Source organism: Lichenostomus cassidix, chromosome 2 (assembly GCF_008360975.1).
Source record: "Lichenostomus cassidix isolate B80296 chromosome 2, HeHo_3.0, whole genome shotgun sequence".
Lineage (NCBI taxonomy): Eukaryota > Metazoa > Chordata > Aves > Passeriformes > Meliphagidae > Lichenostomus > Lichenostomus cassidix.
This window is the reverse complement of record NC_139482.1, coordinates 28,254,623-28,269,535: the sequence shown is the minus strand read 5'-3', so window position 1 is coordinate 28,269,535 and position 14,913 is coordinate 28,254,623. Positions and strand designations below refer to the sequence as shown.

Below are 14,913 nucleotides of genomic sequence, written 5' to 3'. Positions count from 1 at the left end.
TATTATCTGAAAGTTAGATGGCTGGTCTGAGTTAAATAAGGGTCCTCCCATCTTCAAAACTGCACAAAGTAGAGCTTGGCAGATGTTATTCTGAAATATGATAAGCTACGTCGTCAGCTGAAAAAGAAATGATGGGAAAACTCATATACTTGATACTGTGTGCATTGTGAAAACATCATACATCTATCTAGATTCAATGTCTTATAAAGATTTTTCATATCTCACTGGAGTAATTTTAAATGTTTTACTATAATGTAGTCTGTCAGCTTTAGTCCTTTTTGCTTTTCTGTTTATCATATATAAGGCTTGTTGCATGGTGAAGTTTTTTGTTCAAGTTAAATAAGTTTTGTTATAAACTGTGTGCAGATCTCAAGTGATAGTCTTTTAATAGATGTCAGATACACTTTAATGTTACTCTCTTTTATTTCAGTAACATTTTAATTAATTCATACTGATTGAATAAATGTACATTGAGACTTGTTTCCTAATGAGGGCACATTTAGAGGAAAGGTTTTGCATCATTCTGATATCCTGTGGGTAATTATATTCTAATTATATGGTGGGGGGGAAAAGTCTATAACTCAGTACTGATATTGTTCATTGGACCCAATTAATTACATGCACATAATGAAAGTTCATGATAAGGTTGACTGGCAGTGAGTTTAAAAATCTTTAACTCAATTGAATCCTAGCCTACCAGGAGAACAGAATTAGATCATAACCAGGTTTAAAACTGGGTATTGGAATGAGATGAGTGAGTAGTGAAGAAAACAAGATTGGTCTCTGCTTATGAGACAGTTTCCCTCACCGTCCCTCTGCAAGGCAGAAAGGGAAAAATGCTAACATACATGTTGGTTCCTTCATTTCATGCCTTCCTTTACTTTGCCCCATTTATTGATGAACATTTAGACTGTTCTAATTTTTATTTATGTCTGTAGAAAAGTAATTAGATTTTCAATTTCCCGACAAAATAGATACAGCCCTGAGCAGTGACAAAACAACAAATGAAAGCTTACTATTTAATAAATAATAATGTATATTTATTTTATAATGCATGATAATTTTGATTCTCCTATTGTATATGTGAGTTTTACAATGAATTTTGTTCAATTAATTTCTAATATTGTTTTTAAAAATTATAGTTAAAACTGTTAATTGTGGAATAAAAATAAAATTAGGGAATAAATTGTAAGACATGAAGTACCCCTCTTACAATTGTGAGCATTATTATATGGCAATTATCTCTGTCCCCGTAGTAACCAGTTTATGTCAAAAGTGGAGGTTCTGGTATGATATTTAAGGTAAGAAATAATAAAAAAACCCTTAAAACTGGGTACATTTGATTGTGTTTTGATATCCAACTTTATTGCTTTTCATTCTGGGAAAAATGGGTCATCATGATAAAAAGTTTGAAACAATTTGCATTTTGTTTCTTCTCTCTTGTGAAAGAATTTGATCTCTATTTATTGTAGTGAAGATGTTATAACTTTTTAGGCCAAAGGAATCTAAGCATAAATTCAATTTATGTAAATATGGAATATATCTATAGTGATAAATTTGTATATATAAAATACATAGAATTTTTATACATCATAGTGTAGATCTGTTTATATACACTAATATAAAATACTATTTTAAGTTCAATTCACTTGACCTATTATTTTAAAATACAAATTGCTATAAATTTTACAGGAGGAAACATCTATCCGATTCCTGTTTGATTTGGCATTTTATTGTACAAAACCACAAATATTCAAAAATCTTCTGTTTATGATTAGTTGTATTTGAGTGTGTAAAAAAATATACACAGCAGATTACAAATATTTATGATAGGAAATGTGCCTTATTCTACTAATCAATAAACATTATGATCCATAGCTTTGAACTTTTGTGTAAATATAGCAAGTGTGTTGACATTCTGGCAAAAAGTAATACAGAATAAAAGTTGAAAATACTGTTTAAGAATTTTCTTTCACTGTCAGTATTTAAAGAGACTAGATATAATAGCTATTGGCTATGTTATAATTTCAGTAGAGTTCAATAGATATTTTTTCCATGTCTGGTAATATGTTTTACTAATATTATTTTCCTGTGAGGTATGTAGACGTTATTCATGTCGCAAAGCGCAGTTGTAGAGAGAGAAAAAGGGAATTAGCCTTGCCTGGTTGAAGAATGAGCTTTCTTAATCCCCTTTCCAGTTATTAATCCTAAAATGATTCTTCTGTTTTTATAATAGTAGAGATCAGTTTTAGCTCAGTTGAATCCAAGCTCAACATGGAGCACAGAAAGTCAGTACAGTGTGTAAGCATTTTATGAGCAACTCACTCCTTTGAAGTTGAGTATTAGTCTTATCCTGACTTTCTGAACAGAGATGCTATTAAAAAAAAAGTTATTTGAATATATATGCTTGGAGGGGGAGTTGAATTTAAATCTGGTTGTTGAATATTAAGTAATGACATGGCAATTGAAAGAGATTTAAAAAACAAAACAAACCACTTTTTTCCTTTTCAATTGTGTATCATATTGCAGCTTCAGTTCTCTGAGAATCTAAATCAGACTTGAAATATAATGGTGTGCTTATCTACACTAAGAGCTTTTTCATTTCTTTGAAGTCAGAAGGAAATTAATAATTGCCCTGGAGGAAAATGTATCTTCCTTACTAATTAGCTGTTCGACAAACACAGTTCAATGTTAAAATAATAAAATGCTGATAAACTGAAATGGCAGCCATTCAATCATTTTAAGTTATATCCAGTTGCCTGCCCACAGCTCATCACTACTGTCTGCTTCTAAGTTTATTCCTTACATCCTCTCCCATTAGAGTTTAATATGATTTTATTTTCACAATTTTTTCCAACACTTTTGTCTTTCTTGGACAGTGTATATAATCAGCTGCTATAGCCCAAGTTCATTTCGAGTTGCAAATCCAGTCAAAAGTGTTGGACCACATGCTGATGCATGTATTGAATGAGTGCAAGATGTAAGGCAAGTTGTCTTCAGAAAACTGAATGAACTAAGACCAACATGCTAAACGAGAAAGATGCGATTGTGATTTGATGTGTAATTCTTCACCTTTTTCTTTAGACAAACTAAAAAAGCAGCACACAGTATATTTATGAAGTTATCACATAATGATTCCTTATTCAGAAGAAGGAACAGTCAGCAGTTTTAGAAGTTATTCTTAAATGGCATAACATTGCAGCCTTATCTTGTTGCATCTATTTTGGCTACCAGTGTTATGAGTGAGAAAATGCTTCCTTCTGATTGACCTAATGTGATTTTTTTCTTTTCTTTTTTTTTTTTTTCTTCCCTTCACTGCAAATGCTTTTCTCAAGATAGCTCTCAAATTAATTAGAAGCTTTAACTTTTCCCTTGTAGTATGGGCATGTGCAGCTCATTGAGACAGTATATTTTCTGAGAATTGTTTGATAATCTTGTCCACTGGATGACTTTTAGCTTCTGTCTAGGGATGTAGAGCTGGATATTGTGCTACAGCTCTATGAGCTTTCAAGACAGCAGGATGTGGTGTTCTAATATTGGCTCTTTTGATTAGTATGTACACAGAGTTAGAGCTGGAAATGTGCAGAATATATTAAAAAAATTTCAAGATATTTTAGCTCATCTGAATCACAGTTTCTTGGATGTGATATCTAATAGATATTATAGATAGATTGGCCCCCATGGTTCTTGTGTAGTGGTGATGTGGGTTTTTTTAGTTTTCAGGATTTTTGAATCTTTATTTCTCTTTGGTTATTGTATAATTATGGACAGAAATTGAATGGAATGGGATTTTTTTTAAGCAGGGTCTTGAACGCCATAAAAGTTTACAAAATTACAGTCTAGGAGTACCTATTGTAATATTAACAAGAATCTATTGTTATTGTTATTATTATATCCTTAAAGATTCCCATGTTATTAAACAAAATAGCTGTAAGGAATCATGGAGCAACCTTCCTTCAATTTCCTTAAAAAAGCCCCCAAAGCATCAGTTTGGCATTTAAGTCACATCGTTAAACTTCCACAGCCTTCATCTTGCAAACATTTGAGGATATCTTTACATGGTATTTCATGCATTCCATCTGATCTTCTGTGATCAAATTCCTTTGATCAGTATCTTTTACGTTCAAGTTTTGGAGTTCTAGAATAAGATTTTTTTTCAAATAGCTGTTTTGGTTTATGCATTGTAAGATAAAATTACAGTTCTCTCATTACACAACCCCATGCCCAAATAGGGTATATGCTTCATCTGAAAATATATATTATAAAATAAGAAATTATCATACAGAAGTAATCTCAAGTTTCTAATAGTCACCTGGCAAAACTGTGTAATGTATTAAGCATTCACTAATGACTTTGAAGTCCTATATAATGTATAAGTAAATTGTTTCATGTTATGAGTTACACTGATTTAAATAATCTTGTGTAGGAAATAATCCAGAAAAATATATTTGCAATTATTGATTAAAAGGCAAGTTGAGAAAAAGGAATTTTTGCTTCATTAGGTTTGGTTTCTGTGTGAGCTGGTAAAATGTAAAGAGATAGCTCTTTAGTAAGCTTTTAGTCACTATTCATCTGTTTAGTGCTAACAGCTATGACAGTGTATGATATTTCTAAATGCTAGTGTTTTGTGTAAAAGTAAAGATTCTACCTATGTAATAATGTAAGCAGTTTTTGAGGATTAATGATATATAGCTTGTTAATTGTAGAAGAAGGCTTTTTAAACAAGATTTCTTGATTTGGATGAGGATTCAAAGACTTGGAAGATAAAATAAAAATAACTCTCCAGGCATCAACTATCTCTTTTTGCTATTCAAAAGAATGAAGTCTTCAGGTTTCCTACTATTGTTAGCAGGTGTTAAAATGATCCCACACATTCTTTCCAGAGTATAAATTATATAATATGACAGCCAAAACATCAGGAAAATGCACTTGTGCAAAAGTGCAAAAAAGTACCCTGTACATTGTTGTTAAGTACGACTGCTGCAAGGTAACATTCCTTGTGAACACTCTGTCCATGCCCTTTACCATCCCAGCTGTTTGGTGTTGCAGCCTAACATTCTCTTTTTCCAACAGACGCTTCCCACTTTAGGAGGTTTGCTCCCTGAGGTGCGTAGCGGGAGGCATCCATGAGCGCACGAGTACTGACAGATCATGATATTGTACATTCTTCCTGCTATGAAGTGCATTTTGGGGCTGAACTAAAAATCTAGAGATGATATTCTGGGTTATTATTTGGAAAGTCCTGTCTTATCAATTATTTTCTTATTTGGAATATGGGATAGATGCAATTGAGTAGTTCTTACCTGGCAGTGATCTCTCTGGAGTAGTTCTGAATGTTAGGAGCTCCAGATAATGAATATTGACTTCTAAGTGGGAATTCAAAGTAGAAAATAAGACATGGGAAGTGCAAAAAATGGGTGGAAAAAATTTTTGTTGCAGTAAGTACTATTTTGGAAGGTATTATGCTCTGGCGCATAACAAAAGAACAAAAAGCTTAATTCTTTGAGCCATCAAAATGTACAATAGCATCTAAAATCTGTATTCAGTATCTCTATCAACCTCATGCATGTTCACTAAACAAAGTGGTTCACAGGTACATTTATCATTTTTTATGCTTTGTTTAGCAACATATAAAAAATAGCACAACTGTTACAGAAATATTTCTTACCTTGAAAGATAATTTTTTGCATTTTATAAAACCATTTTATAAATGCATGTGAAATTTTTCTTAACATTATTGGAATTTTTAGGCTGTTATCCATTCCTATCTCCTTATGTTTTTATCTCATTGAAAAATTATGTTGTTTATTTCTGGACACTCTCTGATATCTCAGTAATGTTGTAGTTTCCAAAATGAAGATATTCTAGATCAGGCACAACTGATATTTCATGTATAAAAGAAAGGATCTTTACAAAAATATTTTAAATTTTTTTTTAATGAAGTGCTAAATCTTTTTGTGTTTCATTAACAGATTTATTCGTTAGAATTGTGATACAATTTATCACGTTATGTCATACAAACTAAGTCAGATCCTCACTAGTGTGACACATACCTAAATATTATAGGATATATAATTCCAGGAAATCTAGAATCTCCTGTAAACTTCTTCAGAAATGCTTCACAGACCACTACTAGTAGACATGGCCACATGTGTTGTGGTATCATACTCATATAAGATAGGTGATATGAAATACTTTACTTTTACATCAAAAATCATCCGTGAAGAAAGCCAAGTTTCAATGTTAATGAGATTAGATGTCTATCTTTGATCATATTAACACTCTAGACAACACTGGATCGTGGATATACCTTTTCCTTTATGTTATGTGAGATAAATGACCAAGTCTTGTGGTGTCTTTGTGAGTCAAGCAATGATTTTGCTTATGGGACAGAAAATACAAATTGGAGAAGGAATGCTCTTAAGGAGTCATAGGACTAAGGCCTGCTGAGGGTATTTGGTACTGTTTGTATCATGCTCCTATTTGTATCCCCCCAATATCCAAAACTTTCCTTTAGGTAATTGTTACTGCATTTTTACTTGAGTCATTAGTAACTGTGGGTTTGGACAGAAGTCTCAGCAGTGTATAAATACTTTTCCTCTAAATAGTAGCATGGTATACGGAGGAAGATTTTTAGTGCCACACATTATAAGGAGGCCTCTTTTGGACATTTTTTTTAACCTCTCTAAATGCACAAACTCAATGTGCTGAATCTGTTACTCTCTGTCAGCTTTTTCTTTGAATTATCATTAATGTGTCCTTTAGCTTCAGATTTTCCTAGACCTTTTAAAATTTGCACTCCACTGTGATTTTGGTTAGAAATCACAAATTTTACTAGCTTTTTCTCTGCTTTACTGGCATCTGATTTGATTTTTGAAGATATTGCAGTATTCGTGAGCCAGATTTGGCCACAATGTAAAATCCTGTTTAGAATGGTATGCTTCCTTTTTACAAAAGGTGGTTACATTTAAGGGTGGTTATTCTCAAAATTGTTCAAAACCTTGAAGCAACTTCTTAAATATGCAGTGAAGTGTGAAGCTTCCTTCATACTGAAGTATCTTACTTGGCAGTAACCAATACCATTGTGCAAAATGTTTTGTGTTAGTTCAAAAATTGTATTCTCTTTGGATGCTTCATCCTAGCTCAACTTTCTGAAAAAATAATCAAACAAACAAGTGCAGAGTTGGTGATTTCTTAGGCAGTGATATGAAGTGTTTTTGTTTCTGAGATTAAGGTTGAGGTGAATAGCTCCAATTGCTTCTAATGTTTTCTCTTTAAAGCAATGACGTTGCAGTCTAGAGTCTTGAACCTTGTCTTGCACCAATCAACTTACTCAAAGCATCCAAGAGCTCCATTAACTAACCTCTAGGGAATCTCACTGCATGCAGATAGTTGTGCAGACTCCCCTGGTTGTTTTTTTCCTGTGGCATAGGTTTGTCAGTCCTTTTATACAAAGTATGGTCAGATTGTGACAGTTCCCCCAAGCACCTGGCTTCCCAAAGTAGCCCATGGATGACCTGGACCACTCATAGCATCTAGACTAGACTGAGACTCTGTCAGTCTCAGTTAAAGAAACTAAAGATGGTACCAAACAGTCAGGGTCCACATCTGTGTTAGAAGAGACTCTATTAAGCTGGGAGTTGCTCTCTTCCTGACAGAATCTGTGTCAGTGCCTCTTACCAGTAAAAACTGCTCCTGAAAGAGTTTCATGGATTAATTGCTGCTCCAGTCCCTAAGGCTTTATCAGGTGTAGCACAGAGATGGGTTTGGCCTGGTATGGAACTTAAATGGTAACATTTAATGAACTTCTTGCTGAATGCAGTTGCAGGGGGTGCAACAATGTCCTTCATGCTCCTCTCTAGTGCAGCAGCTTTGTGCCAGCCCATTCCCTTGACTAGTTAAAAGCCTACTTTCACTTGTGAAGTGAGGAAAGTGGCTGGGATGCAGTTGGGATTGGAGAAACTGATTCTCTTTGATAAACATCTGCTGTCTTAATTTATGGAGCATTTTTGGACAACCTAAAAGGACATGCTGGGTGCAGTTTATAAATAGAATGAATGAGATACAAAGAATGAGAATACTTTTTGTCCATACATAGTTCTCTGAAGTGGCCTAAAAACAGTTGAAAATATTATTTCAGTGATAGGATTCTGAGTTTTTCAAATAACCATCTCATTGTGCTGTGTATTAGCATCAAACTTTGACAACAGCTTAGAATCTGATGTAGATTCTTCTTTCCTTCAGATACAAAATACATGTTTTATAAAAAGCTATTCAGCCAATTGATTATGGTACTTTTAGACCAGGTATATTTTTCCAAAGTGGTAAAGTACTCTGAATCATCCAACCTTTGTTAGTCAGGATGAAATTTTGAAAAAGTACTGATCTCATATCAGTTGTGCATATTAAACAATCAAGTATATTGTATGATTGGCTTTCAAGTTTCAGAATGGCACCCCGGTAATGTCAGATTATCTTTTCACATCATTGCATTAATTTGTGTTGTGACTGCACACTTTTCATCCATCTATTGCCTAGTCATTATGGAATGTCCAGGCACATAGATAGATGTTATGTGAAGTGGCCAGACATTGTGTATTAACTTGACTGAGATCTCATTTTCATTAAAGCAGTCTGACATTACTCGCTAGTCAAGAAACAACTTTGTAGAGGTACAATCTCCATTACAGTTGTGTTGCATTATATAATGTGTTAAAATGTTCCCTTTTCTCCTTTTCTCTTTTCAAGGAAAGACAGGCAACAGTGAAAAAGGAAAAGAGTTGCCCTCAGCAAATGAACAAACTGGGAGAACGGAACAAAATGCAAAGAGCAAACTCTGTCACCGTAGATGGGCAAGGCCTTCAGGTGTGATTATTTTTATTTTAATATTAAGCAGATGATTTTAGGAAGGAAGACAATGATAGAGTGAGAAATGTTTAAAGTGGCATACACATTGTGTTGGTTTGAAATCAAACCAGTGGGAGATCACAAGTCAAGACTGAAATTAAAAATAAGTGAAATAATACAAAGAAAAGCACTGACAAAGTCAGATACAACTTAACACCCTGTTAGGGTGGTGGTAGCAGTCTAACTGAAGTAGTCCAGTTGAAGCGGTGATCCTGTGAAGGTCTAGTCTCCAGCTGAAGATCAGTGGTAGCTCTGGTCCTCTGGGAACCCAGTAGACAGGGCTAGCTCAGGCAGTTCTAAGGCTAGGTTATATTCACGTGGAAACACCTGGTTCCTCCCTCCTGGGCAGAGCATCCCACAATGGGACGAGATAAGTCTATGAGTCACACGGTGGGTCCCTGATGGCCCATTGCCTGTCATGCGGGGTGGGTCATTAGCAGCTGGTAACAGCTAAGGGATGGCCCATTGCCTGTCATCCGGAGTGGGTCATTAGCAGGTGATAGCAGCTAACGGCCCACAGCTGGTGGTAATAGAATACTTAACTACATCTATATTGCAACCTAGGACACACATTTACTCTTCTAATATTTCACTTTGGCATATTTAAAAATGCAATAGGTAAATTCTTCCGTTGGTTCAGGGATCCTGTGGTACACATCTGCTTCTCATGTGATTGTTAGGATTTCCTAGGACATTAAGGGGGAGGGAAGACTAGCTCTAAAACACTTCTCTCGTGAGGTGAAGCTGAACTAGTTTATTTTGATATCTGTCATGCAATGTTATGTAAATTTACATTAGTAATCTAAGTCTGTCTTGATAACTGTTCACTATTCTCATTTGGACCTGTTAATGGATAGAGTAAACTCCAAGGATATTATGTGTCCAAGTATTTCATAGTAGGGTATTTGCCATACCAGCATTAAGAGTGGAGAGAAGCAACGTGTTTTCATTACTAGCAATATCCATAATAACAATGGAAGATTTTCTACTTGAAAGAAAAACTCATGTGTGTGATGAGCTAATGTTATTTAAGCGCAGTGACTTAGAGGCATGCCAGAATTTCTGCCTGAACTGCTGACTTCTTTCCCTTGATATATGAGTAGTTTTGAGTGAAATCAATGTCCATATGCAGGATGCTGCTGCTTTATTTCCTCAGGAGTTATATTATCATGATAACAATTTGATAATCATTTAATATACATAGTTGTCTGTTCTCTCTATCATTTGATATGTTGCAATTGAGCTTCAGTAAAAAGTTTTCGTTACCATATTTCATTACTTTATGACTCATAATTATTTCATCTTATTGTGTCAGGATAGGAAGGTTTTTGGTATTGTTTTGTCTTTTTAGTTTAGTCAAACATTCTGGTTATGACAGCCCAAAGAAGGGAAAAAAGAATCCAGACAAAACCCAAAAAACAAACCCTAAAACCTATCCAGTCACATGGCTGCTCCATTGCTGCTATAGTTGGACATTGCAGCAATTGTTATCCATTGCTTTTAAGAATCTCTTTCTGTACTTAGAATTTTCTCAGGCTGCATTGCTATTCAGATCATCTGTGACAAAACATGAAGCAGAAAAACTAGATTCTTAATTGAAAGAAAGCGCAAGTTCTGTCTATTCAGTCACAGTGTGATTAATAAGTTTGTGCTAAAGGAAACACACTGTTTTCTAGCTTTTGGGTGGTATCCACGCAACCTCAGTCAGCCAAAGTATCCTAGATAGAGGATCATCTTTGGCATCGCCTTTTGGTTGCAGCATCATGCATCATTATGAATTTTGTGTTTACTCTAAGCATTAGATTGCTTATGCTTATGGTTTGTTTTCAGGTATTTTTCAAGTCTCTGTTTCCCACTCATGATACCATGCCTAGGATGTAGTGCTTGGTCTATTCAAAATAACTTCTAGCACCATTCACTCTTCAACACACAACCTTATTTATAATATGTTCTGTTTTCAGGTTGTAAGATTTCCTGTAAATTTTTAAAGTGTGATCCAAAACTTGTGTTTTATCTTCTCTTTGCAAGATGAATCAAATTCCTGGGATTCATCCTTGATTTTCTTTATTACTGCTAGAGATGGAGAAAAATAGAGTGGGGATGAAGATGGTGGAGTTATTATTGAATAGATTTGAGGTGTTTTTGAAGTGCTTGGTGTTCTGTAAGGACACATTTGTAATGTAATGCATGATACAGTACTGGCAATCATGGTGATAACATGAGAAATAATTCTGCAGTGATGGCCCTAATTTGCTGATTATACTGTGGTCTTTGTTTTTCACTGATGGATTAAATTGCTTTTGAGTGGCAGAAATCCATCTTAGCATCAAATAATAAATTTGTCATTGGCATTAATAATGATAACCTGACTGTTGTGAAGTCTGAGTGGACCTTGAGGGCTATCCTACTGAAAGGATGGGATCAATGAGAATATCAGGGCTTTTTTTAGATCACAGATTGTGTAGTTTTTCAACTATTCTCACAAATACGTAAGATGCCATAAATATAACCGGTAATTAATGTTAGTATTTTGCCCAGAGATGGTCTGGAGAAAACATTCTGTAACTGATCAAAGTATACTACTCTAATTCTCCCATATCTGGCATGCTACTCTGTTTCTAATACTCTAATTCTGCTGGCATTGCCTCATTTTAACAAGATCTTCAGTAAGCAAGGATTTTTTTTCAGGGAACTTAATCAGTGTGTTAATTGCATTTATGATGTAAGTTCCAAAGTAACAAATCAAAGACCTTCATGCTGTTAGACCTCTGTTTTCAAGATGGGTGAAACTATATATGAGTGCTCCACCACTTTTTTCTTTTTACTTTGTCACTTGTCCTATAACGTCATGAAGATTGCCTTTAAATAGTGCTAGATTGGGGCTTGAAAATGTTCACTAATTTAGTCTAAATCTTTAGTTGCATTTTATTATATAAAAATACCTTATGTTATCTGGAAAACTAATTTGGTAGAACTGTAAAAAATTAATTAAAATTTATTTTGGAACCAAGTGGAATACAGAATAGTTAGTAGATTTTTTTAATTTTTTTTTTTTTTTGATGATCCAAAACCTCCTACTTGTAATAATACTGGTGAGTCTTGAAATAAAAGATTTGGAATAGAAATAAGTCCATCACTTAGCTTTTGTTGAGAAAAATATCCAGACCAAACCTTCCTTCCATCAGACAGAGTGAGCTGATAACTTAGTGGCAGTGGAGGTCTGCACGACTTAAAGACAATTAATCATAGTTAAGCACATTCATCTTGCTTCTTTCTAGCTAACCAGCATAATGATCAGGATTATTATTTCTAATTAGAGGAAGTAATAGATCATGTATAACCTTAGGATGAGTCTCATTAATTAACCTGCGTCCTAAGGGATTTCAGTAGGTATTCCATCTCTGTCACAATGAGCACCATTGGTTTACACTTAGTTCACAGGAACAAACATCATGGGAATTGGCTAAATAAATAAAATTGATTGAAACAGTAGGTAAAAATTAAATATATGACAAACTTCACGGTATTCTGCAATTTGATGTATGTTTCAACACACAGCACTTCACTGCGCCAGGTGATACTAAGCTGGTTTTATGCTAAGCTTAATACTACTGAGTTTGTGGAGTTTTCTCTCCCTTTTTTTTTTTTTTTTTTTTTTTTACTGCAATGGAACAGATTTGATTCTAATTTTTGTGAAATCATGAATGGAGTTGACACACTAGTGCTTAAAATTTCCTACTAAAAGAAAAGTGCTTTTAGATGCCTATAGGATTATATGCATATGTCTGTAAAACTCCTTATTTCAGATTTTTCTCAGGTTCTGCCTTAAATTAAACTTTATGAAATCTTCAGATTTTGTTTTTTTAGGAATTATGAGTAAGGATTTAGAGCAAGGTCTTTCAATATATCATTTCAAAACATGGGTGATCTAAGCTTAATCACTTAAGTTGTTAGTGCATGACTTTGGAGATGTTTACTTTGAGCTCTTGATATGCTTTCCAACATTCTGGAATTTATATATGTCTAAAAGTGATACTTTTAAATATGAATAGTCTAGCTGCATGGTTTAAAAACCTGTATTACAGATCATCTGATGTAATTTTTTTGTGTTCCAGTCTATGGACTAAAGGCAATGGACACACAGACCTCAGAGAATCTGAAAATACAGACTAAGACTATTACTTAGAATGAAGGTGTTTGTAAAGCAAAATGTTAATGTGAACATATAAAACTTTCCATACACAAAAGAATTTTAAAAAAATAATGGTAGAAGTAATTGTTTCCTTCCTTGTCCTAAACATTCTTTTCCTCGGACTTACTCTTCTATATAGTTTCTCTTCTACCTTTTTCAGCTTTCCCAGGTGTTTAAAGCAACTCCTTAATATTATGGTTGCCACATTTAAAAAAACTATCTGATTTCATATCATATCAAATATTGCAGTAATTATTGCCATAATTTAAAAAACCAAAACTGTTAAGTTCAGTATTCCATATAACTGTAGTTGACCTTCCTGGTATATAATAGTATAATTTCTCACTCCAAAATACAGTTTCTTTTAAGCTCTTTTTCCCCTAGAAAATTACTGTCAGAATAAGTCATGCATTACTTGCATTTAAAGTTTTCTTCTCTACTGATGGATATATATATATATCCATCAGTAGAGTGTGTGTATATATATATATACACCTATATATATACACACACACACATATATATATAGAGAGAGAGAGAGATAGGTTATGTATGCATGTATGCAACACAGCTGTAAAACAGACAGCATTAAAAGAGAAGTCACTTGCAATTTCTGGCAAATTAATGAAGTGAGGATTATTGGAAATGATGGTATTGCTTCCAGATGGGTTAAATAGCATAACATAGAGTTTGCATTAAGCTTTTTGTTTTCTGTCTACTATAGGAAAAAATGAATGCAACACACAGCATTAATGAGTGGCTGTGTTATTCCCTTCTTTTAGATCACTCCAGTTCCAGGCACTCATCCACTTTTAGTTTTTGTGAATCCTAAAAGTGGTGGGAAACAAGGAGAAAGGTAAGGGTTTTATTTTTTTTTTTTTTTTATCTCTTTCTTGATTCTGGTCTGTGATGTGTTTAAAAATTAATTTTAAAAGTTTATACATGAGGAAAAAGTCCAAAATTTTATATTGTTATTCCTCACAATTGAACATCCTATATCCCTGTACCTATAAATTCTCCAGTTAAAAACTAGAGTTAATTGTATAGAATAGTTCTGTTTCAAATAAAAAAAGTAGCTATATTCAGTGCATGGGTTTGTGCGATTTGCATGAAGGTATGAGTTGCTCTATCTTGTATTAAAACTTTGAAATCCAAACAGTTTTCTTTTAATACATATAATGATTATACAGGCAGGCCAGTAGTTTAAGTTAGAAGCAATATTCCATTTTCTAATGTGTGATTTGCTTTTTAAAAGCTCAGTAGTAGAGGCTCTCAAGCCTCTTCATAAGATTTCCTTCAAATAAACATTTTGATTTCTGCAGATAGGAAGCATTCTGAAAGTCTAGTCAAGGTATTAGAGTCCAATCACACAAACTTAAAGACATCTTAATTGTACATATGTCAGTAATTACATTGATTTAAATTAATAATGTCTGAATTTTTTAGTTTAAGTGTTAATGTATCAGAGGCCTGATAAAGTAGAGGTAAGGAGCATTCTTCTCCTACTTAGTCCTTCAAACTCAGGCAGGAATGTTCAATTTGTTACCCCCTGAACAGAGTTTTCAGAGCACGTTTTAGAATCACAAAGGCTAACAATATGGCCATTTTTGATCACCACATAAATTCCTAAAATTTTATAGCCTAGTTTACCCTGTCAGTGCTGTAACTTCTCATTCAAGTCTTGAAAAGATTACTGTCTTTTGGCCAGGATCTGGCTGAAGGTGACACCTGTGGGCACTGGTGATATGGGTAATCAGAAGCACAAAAAGGGATCCAGTGTGATTCTAAAGCTTGGAACTAAACAGATTAACTAT

At 34.0% G+C, this 14,913-nt stretch overlaps 1 protein-coding gene across 8 annotated transcripts in view; it reads left to right on the top strand.

The window, feature by feature from the left end:
* The window catches only part of DGKB (diacylglycerol kinase beta), a 455,069-nt gene that overhangs the window by 231,250 nt on the left and 208,906 nt on the right, over window positions 1-14,913 (top strand). For 6 of the 8 annotated variants that reach the window (XM_085050831.1, XM_085050830.1, XM_085050829.1 and 3 more), the window contains 3 exons: window positions 5,074-5,106; window positions 8,749-8,865; window positions 13,882-13,955. In XM_085050831.1, the coding sequence (XP_084906957.1) occupies window positions 5,074-5,106; window positions 8,749-8,865; window positions 13,882-13,955 (224 nt within the window). The remainder of the gene's footprint in view (window positions 1-5,073; window positions 5,107-8,748; window positions 8,866-13,881; window positions 13,956-14,913) is intronic. The other 2 variants (XM_085050835.1, XM_085050834.1) reach the window with 1 other exon arrangement.